General features: G+C 51.3%; 1 protein-coding gene across 1 annotated transcript in view; it reads left to right on the top strand.

The window, feature by feature from the left end:
- Nucleotides 1–23,633, top strand: part of Wdr91 (WD repeat domain 91) — a 29,561-nt gene extending 5,928 nt beyond the window's left edge. Inside the window, exons 6-15 of the mRNA XM_051175890.1 lie at nucleotides 426–591; nucleotides 8,054–8,218; nucleotides 11,579–11,766; nucleotides 12,548–12,698; nucleotides 14,674–14,768; nucleotides 14,904–15,072; nucleotides 17,729–17,837; nucleotides 18,485–18,597; nucleotides 20,634–20,831; nucleotides 23,413–23,633. Of these exons, the coding sequence (XP_051031847.1) occupies nucleotides 426–591; nucleotides 8,054–8,218; nucleotides 11,579–11,766; nucleotides 12,548–12,698; nucleotides 14,674–14,768; nucleotides 14,904–15,072; nucleotides 17,729–17,837; nucleotides 18,485–18,597; nucleotides 20,634–20,831; nucleotides 23,413–23,577 (1,519 nt within the window). The 3' untranslated portion in view covers nucleotides 23,578–23,633. The remainder of the gene's footprint in view (nucleotides 1–425; nucleotides 592–8,053; nucleotides 8,219–11,578; nucleotides 11,767–12,547; nucleotides 12,699–14,673; nucleotides 14,769–14,903; nucleotides 15,073–17,728; nucleotides 17,838–18,484; nucleotides 18,598–20,633; nucleotides 20,832–23,412) is intronic.
- Nucleotides 23,634–25,724: the final 2,091 nt, after the last annotated feature.

Genomic DNA, 25,724 nt, shown 5'->3' with positions numbered 1-25,724 from the left:
CGCCGGTCAGAGATGTAATGAGAAGGTTTTTATTAGCTGCATGGAGAAAGTAGAAGGAGACATACAGAGTTCTAGTTAGTGGCATAGTAAATGGCAATCAAACGTAATGAGCTCCCCTACATTCCGTGCTAAGTCTTTGCTTCCCATTGTGCCTCTCGCCAGCTCATCCCTATTGGAAATAACACAGTCATGTGCTCAGTAGCATGTGTGGCCAGCAAGCAGCCATCGGACAAGGTACCCCGAGCTTTCCTGGGGCTCTCTAAGAGCCAGACGAACTTCTGGTTCTTTGTTCAGGAGATGATGCCACCTTCGAGTCCAGGCCTTAGGACCTAGCCAAGGCCCTGGTCTCTAACCTTGGCCAGGAGCTCTGTGTTCTTCCTCACTCCCCTCCAGCCCCTAATGCTGTGGTATGTTCACTTGGCCAGAGCCATGGTGTGCAGCCAGAGGACTGCCTCCCTTTCCCAGTCACCTCGAGTGGGCTTCCTGTCCTCGCTGCTGCCTCAGAGTAAGAAGAGCCCTTCAAGGTTGTCACCTGCCCAAGGCCCCCCTCAGGCTCAGAGCTCAGCCAAGAAAGACTCCCTCAGCGGTCAGGTAAGTGTGGGCCCTGCCTTTGTAGTGCTTGCCAGCATACGTCCGTAGTCCATTCTCAGGCCTTCGTCCTTGCCACACAGGGACTTACGGGTCCTTTTCAGGGCAAATTTCCGGATGTGCTATGAGCTCCCAAATTCATTTCTCATTTCCTTACTTTCCCCCTTCCCTGCATTTTCCTCCCGCTGACCTTTTAGACCAGGGATATCTTTGCAGGACAAGAGCAGAATTAAAACTGTGGATGAGGAATTGAAGGGAAAACGCCAGAAAACCCACCTAATGAACCCCTTTCCGGTCTCACCCCTGGCCGGCAGTGCAGGGCGTGATTCAGAGATGGAGGGCAGCGTGTGTGTAGATATGCCAGCAGTGGGTTGTTGAGTCCCAGGCCCCTGCTCTCGGCCTCCTAGTCCCAAGTAGCCATGTCCAGCAGCTTCCCTGCCCCTGTGCGACAGCTCTCATTCCGTTCTCCATTAGTGAAGTGGTAGGTGACAGCAGGAAGTAGATTTGGAAGGGTCCTTCCCTTTGCTCGGGTGTGCCGTGAACTCATAGGGGGTTTTGAGTGTTTAGGTAACTCAAGTGTGAAGTCTCACAGTTAGGGAATTTTGAATCCTGAGTGACAGAAACAAGTGTCTGGCCAAACAGTAAATCAAAGAGCTATCCTTGAGTCTTTCACTTAAATGGTGGTATTTGCTGATTCTGCAAAGGGCTTCCGCCATCCTTCACTGTAATGCTATATGGTAAGACGCCTTTGCTGCCCACTTATGTTCAGAGCAGCCAAGAGTCCCACTGAGGGGCTTTCCTGGCAGAGTCTCTTTGAGTTCAGAGTTTACTGCCTTTGGAAATGCCCTGTGGGGATGTGACTTAGTAGAACGCCTGTGTAGCATGCTTGAGAGATGTCTGCAAGTTTATTTTAGACCTCGGTTTGTCTTAACTTTTTATGTGTTTTTGCTAGTTACTGAGAGGGCAAATTGACACAGTATGCCTTCCTCCTCCACCTCCCTGGGCTTGAGTTGTAAATGATGGAGCAGTTTAGGAGTCTGCTTGTGCCCAGCGTGCTAGGAGTCTGCACCAGATGACCACAGGGCTGTGTATGAGGTAATAATATTGAGCTGACACTGTGTGGGACTCTGGTGGAGAGGCAGCATGGGCTCTGGACTCAGGTAACTTGCTTTTTACTTCTGGCTGGTTGTTTAAACTCTCCCAGTTTGCTCGGGACAGTTAGCAGTGCTGACTCCTTAGGGGAGGAGCCACCTCTGGTACCCACAGTGCCCAGCTGATGCTAAACAGTAAATTTTGGTAGGAGCTGGGCTCCTGCAGGTCCTTGGAATCAGCTCTGAGATCTCAAGGACTGTCTTGAGTGCTGTGTGACAGTGACAGTCGCCTTGGCACCCCTGAGGGTGGAGACAGTCACGAAGCAACCAGGCGAGCAGGGCCATCTCTGCAATTGCTTTTCTGAAAGTTCCCGTCTTTCAGGCTGGACTTTGTGCAGCCACACATGCTTTCTCCTTGGTGGATGCTGGGTGGAGTGCTGAGTCTCTCCAAGTCCAGCTTCACTAGGGTTGAAAGCAAACACTGACCCTGCTTTGGATGAGCCTGTGGCCATGGTTTTGGTAAGTTCAGGAATTACAGTCACATAGTAAGTTTGAATGGCATGGTGTAGTTTTTTTTTTTTGGGGCATAGTTAACAGCCATAGGAGAGGGTAAGAATGTGCAGTTTGTAGGGAAGCGTTTGCTAGCTTGCCTCTAAAACACAGTCGAACCGAAGTTTGGTCTCTGTGTTCACAGTGCACTTTCCAGATCCTTCATGGAGGTCACAGCTGTCTACAGTCTGAAAAAAAAAAAAATTGACCAAGTCATTTTCTTTCTATTCTTCTTCTTCTAATTTTTGTATGTATAAGGCTCTTTGTAGTGCATGGGCACAGGAGTGCGTGTGGGTATGTGTGTGTGTATTGAGACAGAGATTAACATCGAGTCTTTTCTCTGTCGCTGCTATTTTTTTGGGCAGTGTCTTACTGAGCCTGGAGGTCACCATGGAGTGAGGGAACCAACCTTAGCGTCTCAGGCTCGCATGGCAGGCACTCTACCCACTGAGCCATCTCCCAGTGTCCTCATTTGTCCTTTTCAATTGGGGGTAGGTTATTTAGGCTCAGCCCGGGCGTCAATTCTAAAAACAACTGGTAGATGTGAGGTTCAAGGGAAGGACAGGGTTTTCAGGGTCATTGCTCAGCTCTGGGCTTCTCAGCTGGGCTTCTCAGCTGGGCATTTGCTTGCCGTGGCCCTTAGCACAAGCCTCTTAACTCACCTTTGATGACCTTAGCTTGTCCCCAGGCTACTTGTTTAGAGCAGCCCTTCCCTTTCCCTGCCCAGCTTCTCTGTCCGCCCCGTTCTGTTTACTCCGGTTGCCATGACTTGATGGCCTTCACATATGGGACTCCTTCCTGGGGACTGGGGTGGGCTTTCTAATGTCTCAGTCCTTGTCACCACTGGTGTTCAGAGTGTTGTAGATTCATTTCTCTGTCACCACGTCAAATGCGGTGTGTGGTGGGGGGTGGGGCCACTTCCTGCTGCAGGACTCGCTGAATGAGCTTGCTTGGCCAGAACATGTTAAACTCAAGTCTTTTCACACCAAGGCCAGCCATCCCAGAATTCTCTCTCTTTTTTTTTTGTTGGCATTAAGGGATGAGCACACAGAAAACATAAGCAGTTAGACTTTCCTACTTTAAATATCATTTACATACAGTGTTGTACATTTTGTTCACAGCATTTTGCCTGCTTGTGATAGGCCATTGAAATTATGATCACTCTTACTGAAATGGTCATAAAGTTATTGTTATTGTTGCGGTTATTATTATTAGTGAGATGGAGTCCCACACTGTAGCTCAGGCTGGCCCCAAACTTGGTCAGTCCCTCTGCCTCAGCCTTCTAAATGCTTCGATTACGGGGCAGAGCCATGACATCTGGGTTCATACCATTGTGAACACACTCTCTAGGCTTTCAGTGGAAATCTGGGGTCAGAATTGGGAGTGAGGGGGTCACTGAAAAATCCCAAAGTCTTTTGGGCTTTGTAACTGTGAGAGCCAGCCGTTGCCAGTGACAGGGATAGCAGGCAGGCTGGGAATCTTCTCTGCTACACTTTTCCCTGGAGGAATAATTCTGGGCCTTTCACACCCATCTAGTGAGCCATAGAGTGGCAGGTGGGGGCTATCTGAGTGTGGAGATAGCCCTTACGTGGCTGTCTTGTAAAGAAAGAAAACACCCACAACCTTTGCAAATTGCCTTTTCCCTGATGAGACCCCAATGGTGGACAGCTGACCTGGGCCTGTGTCCATGGAGCCGGGTGGTTGGGAAAGGGTGCTTGTCTCCAGTTTGTGTGTTATGAGACCCTGTCTTCTGGATGACCTTGGCCTTCAGATGACACTGTTTCCCACCAAAGCTGGATAGCTCTCTAGGAAGAGCTGTGTGATTTTGGAATCCATCTGCATCTACTGAGGTACTGACATGTCACTGTGTGTCTTCTGTCTCCAGTAGGAGCAAATCACAAAAGACAAGCTCCAGACACCTCTCCTGAACTGTGGGAGCCAGGTAGATTATGACTGGATAGAACTTAGACCACTGGAATTGGAATGTTTTATGGATCCCCTTGTTAGGGTTTTGTTTTTTAAGATCCATTTTTATTTTATGCATGCAGAAGCTAGAAGAGGGTGTTGGATACCCTGGGATTGGAGTTACAGAAGGTTGTGAGGCCCTTTGTGGGTGCTGGGAACTGAACCTGGGTTCTCTGCAAGAGCAGCCACTGCTCTTAACCACTGAGCATCTCTCCAGCCCTGTCCACTAGTTGGGGTTTTAATGAGGTTTGTCCTTCAATCTTGCAGTGACTAGTTATGACATGGGAAACATTTTTATGGTTGCACACATCTATGCCTGAAGTGTAAAGTCCTTCACGGCAGCTGCTTCCCACAGATCCCTGCTTTATTGGTGTCTCGTGCCCACTGCAGTTAGAGCTGAAGGACTCTGTCTTCTCCTCCTCAACCACAGCTGAGAGGCCAAACTTAGGCCCGTGTCTTTTGTTGAAAGGCCTCTCTGCTTATTTTACTGTATGTCCACATTAATACCCATTTGTATTTTAAGTTTTGCAGCCCTGGCGTGGTAAATTATTGGATGAGTCCCTGCCTTCCTGATTTGTGAGGGAAGGGTTCCCTCTCATTTCCTTTTAATTTTCTTTTTAAAGATAAAATCATTATTATTGTGTGTGTGCACCTGTGCACATGAACACACACCATGGCACGTATGTGTAGGTCAGAGGACAATTTTCACGGACCAGTTGTCTCCTCCCGTCGTGGGTTCTGGGGATTTAACTCAGGACACTGGGCTTATGTGACAGGTGTTTTTACACTTAAGCTCACCACCCTCTGGGTCTCTGCATTGGCTGGGGAGATCCTGGCGGGGGGTTCTGACTCAGCCGGAGAATGAGCAGCCTTTGTACGGTCTGTAAGTGGCCATCAGAATTGAGCAGCCCCAGCAGCACACACCGAAAGAGGAAAGGGCATAGTGGGTAAGTGAGCAGAGAGGACAGTCACAGTGCTGTCTCCCTCTGAAGCATTGACCACTTCTTGTCCAGAGGCAGGGTACGCTGTGGTCCATGGCCAACACAGACACGGCATGTGACAGGCAACTATATAGAGATGTGATGTGGCTGCAGGGAGCCTGCCTTTTCGGCCGCCGTCCTGTGGTTTCAGATCATTATCTGAAGAAGCATGTGACCACAGCAGACCTTGTCCTCAGCAGTGTCCCAACTTGAACAGACCCCTTACTCATACCACCTGTCCCAAGTCCATCCTAGGAATAGACACTTTCACTGGCACGTGTCTTCCCAGGACCCATCCACAGCTGTTGGCACGTTTCTAATCCTTGGAATTAAGATGGGCCATGTCTGAGCAGTATGGTTTACCATTCTTACCCTTTAAGGTTTATAGCATATACTTCCATGTCAGGCTTTGTTGTATCTTTTTGTTTTGTTTTTCAGACAGGGTTTCTCTCTATTGCTTTGGAGACTGTTCTGGAACTAGCTCTTGTGGACCAGGCTGGTCTTGAACTCACAGAGATCCACCTGCCTCTGCCTCCCGAGAGCTGGGATAAAGGCGTGTGCCACCACCGCCCGGTTATTGTTACTTATTTTGAAAATGCGGGTCCTCATGCCTGTGTGGCCAAGCCATCTCTGCAGCCCCGGCTTTCACACTTTCACATACGTTTTACTCTTTAGGACCCGAATGCACCACTCATCCTTGTAACCATTTTCTTTCTTCTTGGATGTCCACGGGCCAGCATTTCTTGCTTCAGATCTGCTGTCCCACACATGGGCACCCTTCCCCTTTTGGGTATTCTGAGATAAGTTCCCAGAGCCACAGCCCGTGTCTCACTGTGGGCTATAGTCCCTTTTTCTTCCCGGGTCCTACTGGAGTCACATGAGCGTAGCCAGCCATGTAAGAACCTGGTGGTGGGTTCTTCTCCACTTCCTTTACTCTCTGTTAAATGACATTGTCAGCAAAATAGCTCCTCACACGCACTGCTTCTATAGGTCGGGGTATCTATAGTCTAGGAATGTGGAATGCAAACCTTCCAGGGTGGGGTTTTTGTTTTATTTGTTTTCCAGTCCTAGGGGCCAAATCCAGGGCTGTGAGCATGATGGGCAAGCTCTCTACCACTAAATCCCCAGACCTTTAAAACTGCTATATAAAAGTATCCTTATGCTGTGTGTATAAAAAGTATACTGAGCATAAATGCATTTCATGCTTAGATGTGGGTCCCATCCCCAAGGTATTTCCTAATATGTCTGCAAATGTTCTGAAGCCTGGAAAAAAAAAATGAAACCCAAAACACTTGTGGTCTTCATCTTGGTGGATAAGGAACACCCAGCCTGTCACAGAGCGGAGAGTGGCTGATGTCAGAGCTGTCCTTGCAGACCTCACTGCCCCGAGGTCTCATCTGGCCACCAGAGCATACACTCTTTTTTAGTCGTCAACAGCCAGGGCCTGGGCAGGCAGCATCAAGTGGGAGTACAGAATGAGGGAGGCTTGATGGGTGAGTGAAGCTCTCAGAGGGACTGAATCTCCTGGTGGCCAGGTGGCCAGTTCTCCCAGCATCTCCTGTCTCTCCAGTGTCCTGTCCGTCCGTACAGAGAGGCTCAGCAGGCATTTTAGGAGTCTGTCTGAAGGTATTCCCTTTGGCTGTGTTGTGGCTTCGCTCTCATGGTTTAGCCTTTTTGTTCCTATCTTCTTCCTACCCCACTGACCAGTTGAAATGATAGCGTAAAGAGCGCTTCCCTCCCTCCCTGCAGTCTCCCTTTGGGTTTTGTCATTTTGTGTTTCCAGCAGGCCTGGCCGAGAGTCGCTGGCTCCCCGTAGTCTCACTAGCAGCATCTGGTGCCAACCTTGGAGCTGCTGCCAGCACGTTGTGTATAAAGTGGGATCTCAGTACATATTAAGAAACACTAAAGTGTGTGTGTGTGTGTATGAGAGAGACAGACAGACAGACAGACATGTGCATGCGTGCACTCATGTCCTGCAGCACAGGTGTGGCAGCCGGGACCACTTTGGGGAGTCACTCCTTGTCCTCTGGCAGATGGGTGTTGTGAAGGTTGGCACTCCCAGCTGACTGTTAGCTCCACCTCCCGCTGCTTATAGAAAGGGGATTGATGTCTTGGGGTGGGTGGAGACTACTAGATTCATCCCTTTGCCATAGACTTGGACCGTGCCATTCTTGGTATTAAAATAAAAAGGCCAGAAAAACGTCAATTTGCCTTTCCTTATCTAATTTACTCCTGATTTCCCAGATAAGTTCTTTTAAAAATGTCTGGTAGTTTAGTCATTTTTAAACCAATGATTTAGTGGTTCTTGGCCTTTTTGTTTGTCTTATTTTGCTGCTCTTGAGATTAAACCCAAGGCTTATTGCTTGCTAAGCAAGTGCTCTGCCACTGAGCCCACCCCACCCCGTTTTCTTATTTGTTCACAATACTTGGACCCAAACAACAAACTGATTTGTGTTTCTTTTTCACTGTAGAGGAGATTGGCTGGTGTGTATGTGTGTGTGTGTGTGTGTGTGTGTGTGTGTGTGTGTGTGTGTTGTCCAAATGTTGTTACATGTTACATATAAATGTTGATATTCCCCAGTGTGGGAACTGGCCTGCTAGTTTGTCCTGGGCTCCCTCACTATAACCAAAGTTGATGATTGCTCTTGGATCGAAAGGATTCTCTCTGCTTCTGTCAAGTAGGGAGAGTGCAGGCTGAGGCCAGTGAGTGGCTGGGCCAGGAGGAGCTCAGTCTGGAAGCCTGCCTAGCTGGTTTGAACCTCCTGCCCTGGCCAGCCTGGGAGGTTCTTCCCAGAGAGCTGGTAGGGAGACCATCTGGTCTGGAGTCACTGTCTGCACAGCCTGGAAGAGACTTTTCACACTCTGCTTCTCATCCTCTAGGCTGCCAAGGGAAAGGACCCAGTGCCCGGGGCCAAGGATGGGAAGAGCCTCCTGAGCGGGCCAGTGCCTGGGGAGGCCAGCTGGGCACATCAGCGCCAACGGCGTCTGCAGGACCATGGCAAGGAGAGGAGGGAGCTACTCTCTACCTCCTCCTCCTCCTCCCAGGTATAGGGTGCCCAGGCTGAGTTCTGCTGCCAGGCAGGGGCTGTTCTGGCCTGGTTGGTTATCTATCACACTGGGGGTTGGGTTCTGTTTTGCTTGCTTTTCTCCAGGTAGCATTTCCTCAAGTTGGGCTAGAAAGGTCTCTGAGTTCTGAGGACCCCAGTATGCCAGTCCTTCCCATGGGTGACCTGTGTGTGGCAGCATGGGACTGGGGACTTGATCTCCTCAGAGGCTGACACAGTAGCCCACAGCATCCCTTTCCTCTGCTCCCCCAGAGTCCCTGCTGAGTGCCTGTTGTACTGACAGCCCTGTACTTGCTTAGCAAGATGCTATTGCCACATCCTCCCGAGGAGAGCCCTGGGGGGGGGGGGAACGGGACGGACAGGAGTCTCTTGCTCTGAGAGTGTGAGACAGCATTTGCTCTTGCTGATAGTGTAAGCTGTTTCTGTCAAGAGCCCAAGCAACTTACCGGCTCCCTCTCTTGCATACTTTCTCCCGGTTGGGCCCTCTTGTCCATTTAAAGGAATGTGGTGAAGGACTCTTGGTACCACAGGCAGGCAGATGCTGGACTGCTGGGGAGGTTGTCAGGCCTCTCCATGCCTGGCCATTGTCCTCGGTTTCCTCGGTCCACTTATCAGGAGGAGATGCTGGCTGCCATGGGTACACTGCCAAGGCCCTTCACAGATCTAGCTTCACCCCCAAGTTCTCTCCTCTGCCAGCCGGTGCCCTAAGGTGCCTAGCTTCTGCCTCAGTCCAGTGTCCACAGCTGTACCTGGGGGAGGTAATATCTTCTGGCCGTAAGTCAGGGATAAGGCGTGAGTCACTCAGCACAGGGCTTATCCACATTCAGCTCTTGTTAAACTCTGTTCCCTACCTGTGCTGGCTCGTTTCATGTCAACCTGACACGAGCTATAGTCTTCTGAAGGGAGGGAGCCTTGATTGAGAAAACACCTCCATAATGCCAGGCTTTAGGCAAGCCTGTAGGACATTTACTTAATTAGTGATTGATTTGGGAGGACCCATCCCACTATGGATCCTCGGTTCTGTAAGAAAGCAGGCTGAGCATGCCATGTGGAGCAGACCTGTGAGCAGCACACCCTCCATGGCCTCTGCATGGGCTCCTGCCTCCAGGTTCCTGTCCTGTCTGAGTTCTTGTCCTGACTTCCTTACTGATGGACAGTGATGTGTGGAAGCCAAATAAACTCTTTCCTGCTCAGTTTGGCTTTGGCCATGGTGTTTAGTCACAGCAATAGTAAACTTAAGACAGAAACTTGTGCCAGGATGGTAGGGTATTGCTGTGACAGCCCTGGCCATATTATTTTGGGGAGGACTGTGGAAGAAGTTTGGGACTTTGGTTGAGAAGATGCATCAAGTGTTCAGAGCCTGGTGAGCTGTTCTGTGGGAGCTTGGAAAAAATGAATGTGGAGAGGAGGCCTGGCTTGTGAAGTTTCGGAAGGAAACTTGACAGTTACTTAAAGACCATCAGGGCCATTGTATACTTGCTATTTTGAATTGAGATGATGTGTTTTGGTCAGTCTGGGATAAATCAGCTGTGATTTACAAGAGGCCAGCACCACTGAACAGACACCTTTGCTGGTCAGCTTAAGCTGACAAATGAGCTGTGACTAAGAAGAGACCAGCATCACTGCGGTGAGGTCTTCTGGGAAATGTTTCCTGACAGTCACCACCAGAAGCTGTGTTCCAGGGGCAGTCAAGGTTGTACCTTGGGCTGGTCAAACTTGGTAGTTAGGAGTCACCCAGGTGGTACTGGTTTTGAAGGCATGCAGGGGTCACGGATTGCTGCTGAGGCGTGGCGCTGTGAGGCCAGGAGAGCCCACTGGGGAAGGTGCAGCCTCGGGGCAGTTGAAGCCCTATGGTTGAAGGGGTCACGAAGAGAAGTTGAGGCTTGGCACCATGAAGAGAGCCTAGGAGAGGCTATTTGTAGCAGAGACCGCAATGATCTGGAGATGCTAGTACTGTGGGACAACCACTAAGAACAGCAGCAGCTGTGGAGTGGAGCCTACTACAGCTTAGAAGGACCAGCCGTGTGTGCGCAGAGGGCGGAGCCAGAGAAGCCTGTTGGAGAAGCCCAGAAGATGGGGAGGGATCCCAGATGTTGGACATCGAGTTGTTTACACTGTTGGAGTTTGGTTTTGCTTTGTTCACATTGTGACTGCGCCCTGGTCCTTCCGTCTTGAAGTAGAAAGTGTTTAATTTGTTTTTGAGTTCATAGGTGCTCACAGCTGCAAGACTTTAAACTTTTAAAAAAGAGACTTTTGGAGCTTTACAGGGCTTTGGATTTGAAAAGAGGCTGGATAATTTTTAGAGAGACAACTTCGAAAGTGTTTGAATTTGTAAGGCTGTGGGACTTTTTAGGTTTATGTAATGTTTTATATTATGTCTTTATTAATGTGAGATCTTGGGGGATGAACAAGAAAGGGAAAGTTGTGGCTTAACAGTGATGTGTTTGTGTGACAAGGGGTCAGTTGTGCTGGTTAGTCGTGTGTGAACTTGACACAAGCTAGAATCATCTGAGAGGAGGGAGCCATGGCTGAGAAAATGCCTCCATAATACCAGGCTGTAGGCAAGTGTGTAGGCCAGGGGTTCTCAGACTTCATAACGCTGCAACCCTTTAATACAATTCCTCATGTTGTGGTGACCCCCCAACCATAAAAAGATTTTAGTGCTACTTCGCAACTATTATTTTGCTACTGTTACGAATCATAATGTAAATGTGTGATATGTGACCCTATTTTTTTTTGGGGGGGGGGTAGATCCACAGGTTGAGATCCACTGCTCTAGGGTGTTTTCTTAATTAGTGATTGATTATGGGTGGAGCCTCCCCTGGGCTGCTGGTCCTAGATTCTATAAGAAAGCAGGCTGAGCAAGCTAAGGGCAGCAAGCCAGTAAGCAGCATCCTCCACGGCCTCTGCATCAGCTCCTGCCTCCAGGTTCCAGCCCTGCTTGAGTTCCTGTCCTGACTTCTATTGATTTTGAAAAGTGATGTAGAAGCATAAGCCAAATAAACCCTTTGCTCCTCAACTTGCTTTGGTCATGGTGTTTCGTCGTGCCATAGTAACCCTGGCTGAGACACTAGCCTCTGTCTGGCCTGCACCAAGACAAGACAGAGTCATGCTGACTCCCATCAGAGAGGGCAAGGCCAACCCTCTCCCCCAACCAGGGCCTGTGAGAAGATTGCAATTCCCAGGAAGCAGGCTCCCTACTCTCCCAGGGGAGCTGTGCATAGCTCTCGAAGCTCACAGCTGACCTCATGTGGCAGTGGCCACCCATAGCCAACTAGTATGTTTGTGTGGTGAAGGAGACCCCTCGTAAACTGACATGTCCCCGCTTTGCTGGCCGCAGTGCACAGAGAAGAAGCCAGAAGGCAGTGGCCCAGAAGCTGAGCCCTGCCTGGAACTCCACAGGGGGCCAGGGGAGCCTCTGGCCCGGGTGTCCACAGCAGGCTCCGAGGGAGGCCGCCCCGAGCAGCCCTTCATAGTGCTGAGCCAGGAGGAGTATGGGGAGCACCATTCGTCCATCATGCACTGCAGGTGGGCCCGGGGTGGGGTGTGGGGGGGCCTGGGCTTCTAGGCAGTGTGTGGGGATATTGGTGGCAGGAAGTGTCCCTGAAAGGGTCAGCAGAGACCTGCTGGACAGGCTCCACTCTCCTCTAGACCACTCCATTTTATTTGCTCTGTGTTAGTGTCTGTATGGACATTTTGACCATGTGCAAGTGTGTATTTAAACATAATGAAAGCAGGGCCCTAGGAACAGCCGCTGAGGGAGTGGGAATGTGCCCTCAAGGCATCGGCAGCTTCATGGTTTCACAGCCCCCGTCTGAGCTTGGTCCTTGGGTTGACCTGGAGCCTAATGGAGGAAGCCCCGATCTCAGATGGCAGGTGCCCTGGGACACACACTCTGAGACTTCCTCTCACGTGTTCCCTGCACAGCCTTGCACGGCACAGTGTAACCCATTTATTTGTTATTTATGTATTTATTGTGTGTGTAAATGTATGCATGCGTATGGCGGTCAGAGGCCAGCTCCCGGGAACTGGCTCTTCTACACCTAGCATGGGTCTCAGGAGTCTGGGTCAGTTCGCCAGGCTAATGCAATAAAGATCTCTGCTTACTTTTATCAGAAAGGGAAGCCATGCTCCTGGTGCCCTGTAGTGTTTCTTGGACGAATGAATGTTTCTAGAGTGGTTGACACTCACCCTTTGAGTGCAGGCCTTGAGCATTAGTTTTTAACGCAGTTGGAAAGTTGGGAAAGTGACAGTATCATTGTTGATCTTAGAGGCCAGGACACTAACACCTCCCTTTGTCCTGTCACAGAGTGGACTGCTCTGGTAGGAGAGTGGCCAGCTTAGATGTAGACGGGGTCATCAAAGTGTGGTCCTTCAACCCAATCATGCAGACCAAAGCATCCTCCATTTCCAAATCACCACTGCTGTCCTTAGAGTGGGCCACCAAGCGAGACAGGCTGGTAAGTGACAGTTTGCATGCCGAGTTTGCATAGAGATGTTCCAAGGTCAGAAGTTCTGTCTCCAAGGCTCTTGACAGTCCAAGCTGAGGAGGTGAGCTGAATCTCACCAGTTGCGGGGGGTCAGAAGCATACATCTAGGAATGGCCCAGCAGGCCCCTGCTTGGGGTGGCCGTGAGGTTATTCCTGGAGACCATGGAAAACTTGGTGTTGTCTGTCGGTAAGGTCTGTCTCAGGAGATGCCTGCCCTCCCTCTCCCCCCATGTTTCTGATACATTATTAGTACACCCTCTTCTCTTGCTGAGACCTGCCTGTCCCAGCACAAAGAGCAACAGCCTGTGTGGATGATGGGGCAGTGTTCTAGTTTGTGGTCCCCACAGGTCCAGTCGCTCCAGGAGTGGCCCAGTGTTATTTTCCCAATGGACTTTCTGTTTGAGACAGGGTTTGCAGTTAAGGAGTTAAACTTGATTGTTTGTGGCCCAGGAGACAGACACTGATTTTTCCAGATGTCTAGAAAACATAGGAAGGAATTGTCCTTGTTGGATGCTCATCTCAGGGCTGTCCCTGAGCTGGCAAAGTGGGCACAGAGGCCATTGCCTAGCTAATATTCCTGGGGACACCCCCAGACCCGATATGGCATTAATTTCTGTTATTCTCTTAGCACCCAAATGAGTCTCCCAAGGTCCCAGAGGCAGGGGGGACTCACTCTATATATTCTGGAGTCCTTGATGGAACCAGGGCCAGAGCTGTCCCTGCAAAGGCAAATAGGATAGTCACTGCAGCCCAGGACTGGCCGGGGCCAGGCCTATGGATGGGTATAAAAAGTAGGAGCAAGAAGAAATGGATTTAAAGCTGAAAGGAAGGAGGGAAAGGTTAAAGGGTCTCAGGTAACCAGCCAGAATATTCTGAGTGTGTCTCTTCTTCCACAGACAACATAGAAGTCTGCTTTCTGTTGCTGTAACAACATAGTTGAGGCTGGATATTTTTTGAAGAAAAAGCTGTTTATCTAGCCCTCAGTTCTATAGGTTCAAGAACACGGTTCCAACATCTGTTCAGTTCTGGTGAAGGCTCCCTCGGCTGCACCATCTGCATTATGAGGGGAGCGTGAGCCTAAGGGAAAGACAGGCAAGACAGGAAGCCAAAGAGCGAGTTAGGGCAATGCTTGCTTTTCAACAACCCTAAAGAGAGAGAACAGATTCACTTTGAGTCCATCATTAATCTCACCTGAGAGCAATCCCCGTGGTCTAATCACCTACTTAGTCCCAACTCTTCAGTGTCAGTCCTGACCCTTTCACATCAAAATACTGGGGAGCAAGCTGCCAGAACACTCAGACCAGATTTAGATCAAAGCGGATGACTGTGGGTTTTCATCTGTTCAAGGTTGGCTTTGATGTCTTCATGACATTTTTTTTTTTTTTTTTTAAATCAGGTGGGTGGTGATGGTGCACACCTTTAATCCCAGCACTCGAGAGGCAGAGGCAGGCAGATATCTTGAGTTTGAGACCAGCCTGGTCTACAGAGCGAGTCCCAGGACAGCCAGGGCTGTTACACAGAGAAACCCTGTCTCAAAATCCAAAAAAACAAAGTAAAGTCTTTATTTTATGTTTTGTCTGCATGTCTCTCTATGCACCTCATATGTGTCTGGTGCCTGAGGAGGCAGAGGAGGGCATCAGATCCCATGGGACTGCGGTTTAGATGGTTGTGAGATGCTATCTGGGTGCTGGGAATGGAACCTGGTCCTCTGAAGAGCAGCTAGTTTTCTTAACCAATGAACCGTCTCTCCAGCCATCTTCATGGCATTTTAGGTGAGGTCCACTGTAGCCAAAGTTTCCCGGCTGCCTGGATAAGTGGGTAAAGAGCTCGCCCTTGCAGCCTGCCCAGCTCCACACCATATGGGAGCGGGCCTGGTCTCTCGCTGTAGTGGCCTCCCTGGCCCCGTGTGCTGTCCTCCTCAGCCTCCTGTCTCTCCTCGTTCCAGCTCCTCCTGGGCAGTGGTGTGGGGACGGTTCGTCTTTATGATACAGAAGCCAAGAAGAACCTCTGTGAAATCAACATCAACGATGACATGCCCAGGTGAGCAGGAGCCTCCCCACGCCCTGTAACTCAGAGTGCTGCATGCACTTGCTTTGTGGACTCCCCCTCCTGGAGTGGGATTCACCCCAGAGCCCGTGGTGGTGACCATCTGACTCCGGCCTGTGTGTGTTGCAGAATCCTGTCTCTTGCCTGCAGCCCCAATGGGGCCTCTTTCGTCTGTTCAGCTGCAGCTCTGAGCCTCGCCTCCCAGACAGACTCCCTGGCCCCGGATGTTGGCGGCAAAGGCATGAACCAGGTTCCTGGCAAGCTGCTGCTGTGGGACACAAAAACCATGAAGCAGCAGGTACAGGACCTGCCTGTGGGTCTCCTGGGGCTGGGCATGCTCCCTGGAGGGCAGCCTGTGTAGAGGGCCCGTGGTCCCACTCCCTGTGTTTTTGATGTGTGTCTTCTCCCTTTAATGCTTTCACCTGAGGGTTTTGATTTGCGAGAGCGATTCCAGGTTCTGAGTGTTGAAAAGCATCGTGCCCGGGGTTGGGCAGATAATGAGCAGTAGAGTGCTATAGACTTAGGTTACCCAGAGCTCACCAACAGGCTGGGTAGTTTATACTTCGGGAGACCACCCCAGTCTTTCCCTGGCCCACCGGTCACTTAAAGCTGCATGGGGATCACAGCAACAGCCGGAGGAAGTCCTGAGGACGGCGTGGCGGCTGACAGGGAGGCTACTGCATGGCCCACCTCCCTGGAGCCCAGGGCCCCTTTTCTCCAGAATAGAGTGCTTGCAGTTAGTGTAGCCCTGGAGAGAAGTGATGTCACCTCATCTGCTTAGAGTCTCGGTGCTCGACGGGTGTCGGATTTAATGCGTAGCAGAAGCGCGGTTTACAGTGCTCACCTTGTCCCTGGTACTCTCGGGACTCAAGGTCTCTGGCTAAGAGGGAGCCGTTTCTACATGTGTGGGCTCTACCCTCGCGCGTGTGCTGGCAGAAACAGCCTGTGTGCCCTCTGGGGACATCTCCCAGGCCTGTCAAGCCTATAGAACACGCTGGATTCTTGCCAGATATGCCCCATTTAGACGTTAGGTGCCATCCCCAGAGCCCCCTCAGCACACCTTCAAAGTGCACTTCCTGGCCGCTGTCCATTTTCCCATGTCTCCAGGGACATACCCTAGACCTGTCCGCAGTGCAGTGCCGCAGGGTGGGACAGCTGCAGGGCCTCTCTGGGGGACTCTGCCACTGTCCTCCATACCAGCTTAGTCCTGTGTCATCTCTATTGATACTCTGCGATCCTCCTCCAAAGTTCTCAGTAGGATTCGTAGCCCTTAAGTTTACTCAGGGATTTCGGTTTTTACCTTAAATATTGAGTACTTCGAAAAGATTGTAGGAAAATGAGAAAGGCAATGGGATGGGCTCCCCACTTAGAAGTAATACATCACCGGTACTTCTTTTAATTAAAATAAAATTAAATTTAGCACGCGTGTGTGTGTATGTGCGTGTGTGTGTGCATGCACACGTGTGCATGGGTACATGCCTGTGTGTGCAAGTACTTGTGTAGAAACCAAAAGACAATCTGTGGGAGTTGGTTTTCTTCTACCTTGTGGGTCCCAGTGACTGAATTCAGGTCATCAGGCTTGGTGGCAAGCACAGTTACCCACTGAGCCATCTTGTTGACCCCATCAGCTCTGATGCTCATGGGCCCTTCTGGTCTCTGTGGCCTTTCCCCCTTCACAGAGATCCTGTCTGAGTTTTGAGTTGCTGTCTCCGTGCAGTTTAACAGGTGCCTTAGCACATGGGTAGATCACACACACATCATTGTTTCTGCTTCAGGGGCTTCCTGGCTTTATGTGTGTGGCATCACAGGGTATGCGTTTTTCCGGAGTGCTGTATTCTAGTTGGAAACGGGTCCCCCCCCAACTGTCTGTCCTGTCTTCTCTTCTGGCAGCCTGTGCCGAAACAGAGATGTTGCCTGTCAGTGCAGCTCACCCTCCTCTGTCTGTGGCTATTTTTAAGATCTGATCTGGGTGTCTCAGTGTGGATTTTCTAAGCTTAAAAAAATAATAATAATAAAAAAAAAAACCCTCTAACTCAGAGGCTTGTTACAGGGAGGTGCATCTCTCTGCTGGGTGACGGGGGGTCCACCAACAACTGAACACTTTGAAATCCATTCTCAGGCTACAAAGGGCTTGTGAGTCTGGTTGTAAACCCACAGCAGCTCTGTGGTTCTGCTGGGCAGAGAGGTGCAGGTTCTTAGTGCTTTCTGTGAACTTCTAGTTCATTCTTTCACAGAGGATGTCCCTCTCTGGAGTCTTAGCAGCGTGTGGGAAGTTTTTAACACTGGACTTGGCCGGTCTGTTCACTGTGGACTTCCGGCTTCTGAGTGTTCCTTTCCTATTGGGTTCTCTATCCTCAAGGCTCTTGTCCTCCCTTATCTTTGGTCTTGGAGGACCCCTTTGTTTACAGCTCAATGCTGTGCCTGTGTGTGAATGACATCGTCTAACACGGTCTTGCAGTTTTAGTCCCAGGAGGCTTCCGTATCACTGGACATGGTGTCATTATTATCAGATTAGTATTTACATCTTCTGGGGTGACTTTGTTAGGTCCTGTGGAGATCCTGGGCTCCATAGGAAGGGACTGGAGCAGCTTTGGGATGTGTGTGTCCTCTGTCACTCAGGGCTGCCTGTAGTGGAAGGCAGTTGATGGATTGTTAGTTCCTGATGGTAACAGATGTGTTCAGTAAGACCAAGCTTGGAGTCCACTCGAGGAAGGAAAGCATGGGCTGCTGAGATACAGGTTACTTGTAATTGCCCTGGCCTGGATTATTGCCTCAGATGGGAAACTAGAGTGTCTACAGGCCCGATGATATTAGCCCTCAAAGAACACATCTGTCAGTCAGTGTGCTCTCACAGAGTGAGACTCAGGTCATTTCCTCCAGAAACAGGCCTTGCAGGGGGATCCAGCGGAGCGTCTGCGTTAGTCTGCTAATGGTGTGCCTGTTTGTATCCGTAGCTTCAGTTCTCACTGGACCCAGAGCCCATTGCCATCAACTGCACAGCTTTCAACCACAATGGGAACCTGCTGGTCACAGGGGCAGCTGATGGCGTCATCCGGCTCTTTGGTGCGTAAGTTGTGCTGTGGCAATCCTGGTCCCCTCCTTAAATGACCCAGTGGGAGCTGAGGCCATTGCAGAAGTCCAGCTCACAATGCGTATTCTATTAGTTGACTTAGCTGTGTCCTCAAAACTTCTAGCACAGTCAACTTATCTGTGCTTACTGTCTGTAGACAGAGCTCAGTAGTCCTTTGGCCTCGAGCTGATTGACCCGAGTCCTTGTCACCTGTGTGGAATTCAAGGGGTCACAGGAGAACAGTGTCATCCTGTTCACTTGCTGTAAGGTAGCTTGTCCTCTGTCCCCAGGGAGACAGGCCTAGGTTCTAGAATGGGATAAGGTGACCCCTATGTAACAGCTCCCCAAGGTGTCCTGGGGACAGTCATCGAGATCTAGTGAGAAGAATGCTTATGTCTTTCTAGACTTACAGAGCCCCCTCCTCCCCGTGAGCTCTAGCTGTCCCAGGCGCCCCCAGTCCTCCGCTTGGCCTGGTCAAGAGGCTGCTCAGAGGCGGGTGGCCTTGGCAGGGTCAGCGCTTTCTGGTCCAGGAGGCCCCTGACCTCTAGAGCAGCTGTCAGCGAGGAGGCCGAGGGCCGCTGCTGTGCATGGAGGCCTTTCCAGGCGTGATGTGAAGCTGAGTAGTGTCTTGCTCTCTCAGACATGCAGCAGCATGAGTGTGCCATGAGCTGGAAGGCCCACTCCGGGGAGGTCTACTCCGTGGAATTCAGCTGTGATGAGAATGCCGTGTACAGCATTGGCGAGGATGGTAAGGTAGGCACCAGCAGCGCTTGGTGGTGGCCAGGACCATCCACGAGCTCTTTGGCCTTGGGCTTCGTTCTGCCTCCATTTCGTCTCCTGCAAAATAGGGCTGCATAGAAGTCTGCCAACGAGCATCTTTGTGGGGTTCAGTGAGTTCAGTGGGGCTTGGCTATTCTTGTAGATGGGAGTTCCATATCCATTTTCCAGTTGTGGCAAAATTGACTCACTCCGCCCTAGATGGAACCACGTGTAGGGGAACATATTCTTTGATGCATTGGGGTCATGGTCACTGGACAGAGTCAGAATACTGTTGGGAAACAGGTCTGAGCAAAGCCCAAAGAAGTACAAGGGAACGCATGTCTCCTAAGGCAGTAGAAGACAATGCCTTTGTAGATTCCCTCTGGGTAAGGTGGATTATGAAGGAGGAATAGCAATGGCCTTGCGCAGAAGGTGAGGGTAGGCAGAGGCAGAAGAGAGACTTAGCTGTCTCATATATAACCCTCCCAGAATCTGTGGGATATTATACTGTCCATGTTCCCCACTGGAAACAGTGACTACAAAACAAACTATTTATTTATTTATTTGGGTATTTATTTATGTGTTAGATCATGTCTCTCTCTATAGCCCAGGGCTGGTCTCAAACTTGGGACAATGCTGCTGGTATAACAGATGTGAGCCACCTAACAGTTTTGATCTACTTATATATTTACTTAAGTTATTTTGAGACTGTGTTCCTGGGCTCCAAGAGGCTCCTACCTCAGTCTCCCTTAGGGACGGGATTGCAGACATGTACCGCAGTGTCCTGCTTTGGCTCTCCCTTTGAAAACTCTGTGTAGGGCTTTTAAGTTAGAGCTTGACACCCTGTTGTGCGGGAAGGACTCCCAGGGAAGCCAAGTAAGACGTCCACAGAGTAGGCTGCTAATTATCTACATGGCAAGTAAAACCGGCAACAGGCCAGTCAGCGCGTGATTGGACTGCTGAGAAACTGGAAATGGGCTTGGAATCTGCCCATCTGTCCTCTCTACTTTGTTCCAAGGTGCAGAGAATCTAGGCATACCCACCCCCACTCTAACCCAGAGACCGGAAGGCCCTGCAGGGCCCATGACTGTCCCTTCTTCTCTCTTGAACTTAGACCCAGAGGAAAAAGGAGGTCCGAGCTCTCAGATGAAGTTGTTCATTGTTTTCTAGGGTTTTTTTTTTTGTTTTGTTTTGTTTTTTTTTCTGTCTGAAAAAATTTGTATTGGTGAGAGGTGGGACTGAGGGATGGGGACTTGTGCCGCCACTTCCTGCCCGTGAAAGGTTCTTTTCAGGGCTGTGGAACTGGCAAGGGGGGCGGTGGCCCTAGCCAGTCGTTGCCTGGGGTCAGCCCTGGCTTTGCCTCCCATGGCCTAAGTGGTGACCACAGTGGGGACACCAAGAGAGCTAGGGTGGTGGCCGGCCTCTGTGCGAATGTCTGAGCGAGGGAGCCCCTGGGGTGGTGAATGTCTGAGCGAGGGAGCCCCTGGGGTGGCGAATGTCTGAGCAGCCCCTGGGGTGGCGAATGTCTGAGCGAGGGAGCCCCTGGGGTGGCGAATGTCTGAGCGAGGGAGCCCCTGTGGTGGCGAATGTCTGAGCAGCCCCTGGGGTGGCGAATGTCTGAGGGAGCCCCTGTGGTGGCGAATGTCTGAGCAGCCCTGGGGTGGCGAATGTCTGAGGGAGCCCCTAGGGTGGCGAATGTCTGAGCAGCCCCTGGGGTGGCGAATGTCTGAGCAGCCCCTGGGGTGGCGAATGTCTGAGCAGCCCTGGGGTGGCGAATGTCTGAGGGAGCCCCTGGGGTGGCGAATGTCTGAGCAGCCCCTGGGGTGGCGAATGTCTGAGCAGCCCCTGGGGTGGCGAATGTCTGAGCAGCCCTGTGGTGGCGAATGTCTGAGGGAGCCCCTGGGGTGGCGAATGTCTGAGGGAGCCCCTGGGGTGGCGAATGTCTGAGCAGCCCTGGGGTGGCGAATGTCTGAGGGAGCCCCTGGGGTGGCGAATGTCTGAGCAGCCCCTGGGGTGGCTTGTCCCTACAGTTCATCCAGTGGAACATCCATAAGAGTGGCCTCAAGGTGTCCGAGCACAGCCTCCCTTCAGATGCCACCGGCCCCTTTGTCCTGTCCGGCTACAGTGGCTACAAGCAGGTTCAGGTCCCCAGGGGCCGGCTCTTCGCTTTCGACTCAGAGGGCAACTACATGCTGACATGTTCTGCCGCGGGGGGCATCATCTACAAGGTAACCGGGTGGCAGAGTCCTGTTGGGCAGGGGGTTCTCCGTGGGCGTCGGCCTGGCTGATCTGAGCTCAGTGTGTCCTGTACCCTGAGTCCTACGTAGCTGAGTGTGACCCCATGTCATGTGTCCTACAAAGCTTAGTGTGTCCTGTGCCCTGCATAGCTGAGTGTGCCCTGTGCCCTGCATCTAATAAGAGTCTGCACTTTTCTTGTCTTATTTCTTGGGAATACTACATACTAAGGGTGACATGAAGTAGTGCAAAGGGCTTGGGAATGTGGGCAGGGAAATCTACAATAGGCTATTTCATGGGAGGCCTGTGGGCCAGTAAGTCCACATGTGTGGGTGCAAGTTATTTTTAAAGATTCCTTTTATCCTTATTTATGTGTATGTATTTATGCGTATGTGTTTGGTACCAAGAAGGTGTTGGATACTGTGGGATTAGAGTTACAGGTGGTTGTGAACAACCCTACACAGTTCTACGAGTTGGCCGAGTCCGGTCCTCTGCAAGAGCAACAAGTGCTCTTAACTACTGAGCATTTATTTTTTATTTATTTTGGTATGTAGTTACATGTATGACACGTGTGTGTGTGTGTGTGTGTGTGTGTGTGTGTGTGTGTGTGTGTGTGTGTGTAGGTCAGAGGACACCCTGTAGGAGTCAGGTCTCTTCCTTCCACCATGTGACTCCTCGGGACCAAACTCGGGTCCCCTTTACTCATCACGCCTTCTTGCTGGCTTGTCCTCATTATTTTCGTTGTTGTTTGTTTGTTTGTGTTCGAGACAGTGTTTCTTTGTGTATCCCTGGCTATCCTGCAGCTCTGTAGACCAGGCTGGCCTTGAACTCAGGCCCGCCTCAGCCTCCCACGTGCTGGGATTAAAGGCGTGCACCACCACTTGGGGGTCCTCATTGTTTTTGTCCCTGTTTATACATTGAAAAAACAAAACAAAACCTCTGAAGTCAGAGCAGCTCAGCTTGACGTGGGGTTTTGTACAATTGATAAAACTTCTGTCAACATAGTCCTAGCCTCATCCAATGGATGCGTGATGAGGACGACGTGTCTGGTGCTGAGAGCCCATCTCCCTCCTTCAGGCTCATTTGTGAGCTTCTCTGCCAATGGTGTTTCATCTGCGAGACTGAGGGGTCCTCTAAGGAACCCATCCTCTCAGCGGCTCTTAACAGGCTGGGTCTTGAGCAGTCGTTGTGTGCTAGCGACTCTGCACTGTGGAATGGACCAAGGAAATAGAAAAATGTCCACAAGTTAGACAGCACTGAAAGTAGGTGACGCACAGCTGCACAGCTAAGTCCGGGGAAGACCCCAGAGGAGGATCCGGGTGGGGACCAATTCCCAGGACGACCTAGAGGAAGGCTTCCAGCTGTGGAGTGCAAAGAGAAGGGGCAGGAGGCAAGGAAGAGGGCAGACCTTGGGCCCCAGCATGGGCAGAGGCTGCTGGAGGAAGGGGCGTGTGGGCTGGGTGGGAGGAGCTTCACACCGACCTGATGAGTGGTGCAGTGACACCTCTTTCTGCTGAGGGCATTACTGTGCTCTCCCCCCACCCCCCGCCCCTGCAGCTAGTCACATGACCTTTCATCTGGGTCTCCCGTGAGGCACTGTAAAACACTACAGGTTTCAAGCCCAATTTTCCGCTTTAGAGCTCTTTCTAGCTGACTTGCGGGTGAGCTCTTCTCTGCTGTCCTTGTGGAGGGATGGTTGCGCGTGCGCTTTGTTGTCAATTGTGCAGCCTTTTACCCCATCAGATTATGCCGTGTGCAGTCAGACTCGCTCCGCGGTCAGATGAGGGGTTGACAGACTTTGCTGTTAATTTTTAAACCATCACGAATGGTTCCAGTTACTGAGGTAGTCTACTAAAGGTCGGCTTCCATTTTTAGGATCCATAAATAATTTAGTTGATGGCTTTCAGGACCATCTCGTCGTGAGGGCCAAACACTTTCAGCCACTCGCTCACGCTCACAGGGGTCACATATATAGCGTGGTACCGCTAGCAGTCATTTTGCTTCTGTTTCCCGGAGCATCTGGCCCTCCACACACATGTGCACATTCCCGCATGGGGGTACCGTGCTGCTGGGGCGGGGGGGGGGGGGGAGCACCGCGCTCACACATTAATCAAATTAATCAAGGACTTCCTGTACCAGACCCCATTTAGGGTGATGCAGCTGGCCACAGAGGTCCTGCCCTCCCACAGTTTGCATGCCCACAGTGAGGAGGGCGCCTCAGATGAGTGAGTAGGTACACAAGGCAGAGTCAACCAGTGACTGACAGGTGATGCTGTAACTGCCGAGTGCTGCGGAAAGAGGAGAGATGGAGGAGCGCTGGCCCATAGCTAGGTCAAGGCAGCAGAGGAAATGGCACCTCAGGGACTTGATGTCCACATGAGGTGGGCTGCCCACATCAGGAAAGTGAAAGCAGTATAAGCAGGCTTCCCAGAAAAGAAAGGCAGGAGTGTGGGCCGGGCCACATTCTCAGATTGGGGTGGCCACTCCCAGGCTCAAGGTAGTTTTTGGACACTAACCCTGAATGGAGGTGTGTGTATTCATCTGCTAACGTTTCCCTCCACTGTCCTTTTGCAGCTGGGCGGCGATGAGAAAGCTCTAGAGAGCTGCTTGAGTCTGGGCGGCCACCGGGCCCCTGTGGTCACCGTGGACTGGAGCACGGCCATGGACTGTGGGACATGCCTCACAGCCTCCATGGATGGCAAGATCAAGCTGACCACCCTCCTGGCGCATAAGCTCTGATGTCCCTGCCTGCAGCGACACACATCGGAAGCAGAACTGTCCCCCGGGGGAGGAGAGACAGAGCAGACGGCACTTCCTTCTGGCGCTTTCAGGGAAATTGCCAAGGGGGCTCAGCCACGGGTAGAAGCCTCTGGAGCGGGCTGTGTGTGCTCCCTGGAGACTTGAATGGTGGCCGCAGAGGGCATGCCACAGAGCACAGGGCGCTCGACAAGGACCAAGCCACAGTGGCCCACGCTGTGTTCACGGTCGAGGAACTGACAGTATTTTGTACATAATTGCTTCTTTTGTCTCTTTTAGAGGAAAAAAAAAAACAAAACAAAACCGAGAGAGGAGATAATGCTCTCGCAGTCCCTTGGTGTCTCTTTCTGGAATGTCTGAGTCACCTGGCCCTAGTGATAGCGTGGCTTCCTGCCTGGGCTCTTGTACCTCACCTCTAACCACCTCCCCTGCCATGTCGCTGGCAGAACCCCGCTAGGACGCCTGTGGCTTTGCCGGAGTTGAGTACCTCCTTGTGGGCTCAAGCCAACATGGGCCAGTCTTCCGCCCAACCTGAAAGCTTCCCCCAGATAACAGCGGGGCCTGAGGTCGGGCCCCCAGCTGCCCTCCTCCTTCAGTCTCATTTGGTGACGCATGTTTCCAGCTTGAGGTCTGTGAGCTTGGGTAATACCAGCTGCCTGCACCCTCTGCCTGCTTCTCTGAGCCTGGGCCGCCGCGTCTGCACACCTGCTGTCTGTCCCCTCATTTGGGAGGACCTTGCAGATGCTGAGACAGGTTCTTACACAGCGGGGTTGTCCGTCCTACATCCTGCTGCTGAGGCCAGCCTCGTGAGGAGCCGCTAGAGTCAGTAAGCCTGGGCCTTGGGCGTCCACACTTGGCAGGGGCCAGTGACCTTATTACCTCCCTAGGGAATGCCACTTCCATGCACGGTGACCGTTTGGAACAGTCATTTGGTAGTTTCTTTGGGCTCCGGGACAGTGGCGGGCTGGTTGTGGAGTCAGGTAACTCCCAGGTGCCCTCACTGTACACCGTGGCCTTGGCTCCCTTCCGGGGCTGAAGGAAAAGTAGAAAGCGATATATAGGGAAAACCAGAGAAGTAGTTACCTATTTATTGTTGGTATGTGGCGGGGCATGGGCCACGGCAGAGTTCAGAAGACAACTTGGTAGACTTGGTTCTCTCCGCCCACCTCTATGTGGGTGTGGGGGGATCAAACTCAGGTGGCCGGGCTTCGTGGCCAGTGGCTTTACCTGCCGAGCTAGCTCATAGCCATCTCTTTTTACCCATTCCCATATGACGTGAAGAGATTAATTCTTTTCCTGCCCGCCTTGGGCTTGGACACAGCTTTATCTATCTCACCCAATTCCTGCTCCTGGGTTTCATTTGAGTCAAGAGCCCATGTTTTTAACTCTTCCTCCCAAAGCTTTCCTTGTGGTTCATTCTTTCCTCCCAGGGTATTCCCCACAGCTTGCTGATGCGGTTTTAAAACTCAGAGAGAGAGAGAGAGAGAGAGAGAGAGAGAGAGAGAGAGAGAGAGAGAGAGAGAGAGAGAGAGAGAGAGCAACACCCCAGAACCTGTCCCTCCCGCCCCACCCACCCCTCCCAGGAAGAGCATTGTCCTCAGAGTATGTTGGGACCTCCCCATTCCTTCAAAGCCCCTTCTTGGGAACCCTTAGAAGCCTTCTTAAGGAAGGCTTCCCCCTGTGCTCTCTTGGTGAAGGAATCATGAGGCACAACCATGAAGGTGGGCTACACCACAGACTATGAGCCATTCTTCCAGGGGTTGAGAACCTGGCCAGGCTTATGTGAAAAGCCCATCTCTGCTCAGCCCCAACACCAGTCCCCATGGTGTTCAAACACCCAGGAGTTGGGCATGAGGTCTGGAAGTACAGTAATAAATACATTGTGGACTGACTAAATAAAGCAAACTGACAATTGTTACTATATCAGTGGCCACATACAGTTCTGTCATTTCAAAAATAATAAAAACCCACGTTGACACCAGCACAGGTTCCTTACTCCTTCCTGCGACAGGCTTCGTAGGGAGACACATGGGTTTCTGGTCCTAACTAAGCCTTATTTGCTAGGTGACCATGGAGAAGTTTTAAGAAAGGCTTGGGGAGTCATGGTAAGAACCAAAGGAAACGTGCCC

This window comes from Phodopus roborovskii, unplaced genomic scaffold (assembly GCF_943737965.1).
Source record: "Phodopus roborovskii unplaced genomic scaffold, PHOROB, whole genome shotgun sequence".
Classification (NCBI taxonomy): Eukaryota; Metazoa; Chordata; class Mammalia; order Rodentia; family Cricetidae; genus Phodopus; species Phodopus roborovskii.
The sequence above is the reverse complement of the archived record's forward strand: the minus strand, read 5'-3'. Positions and strand labels throughout refer to the sequence as shown.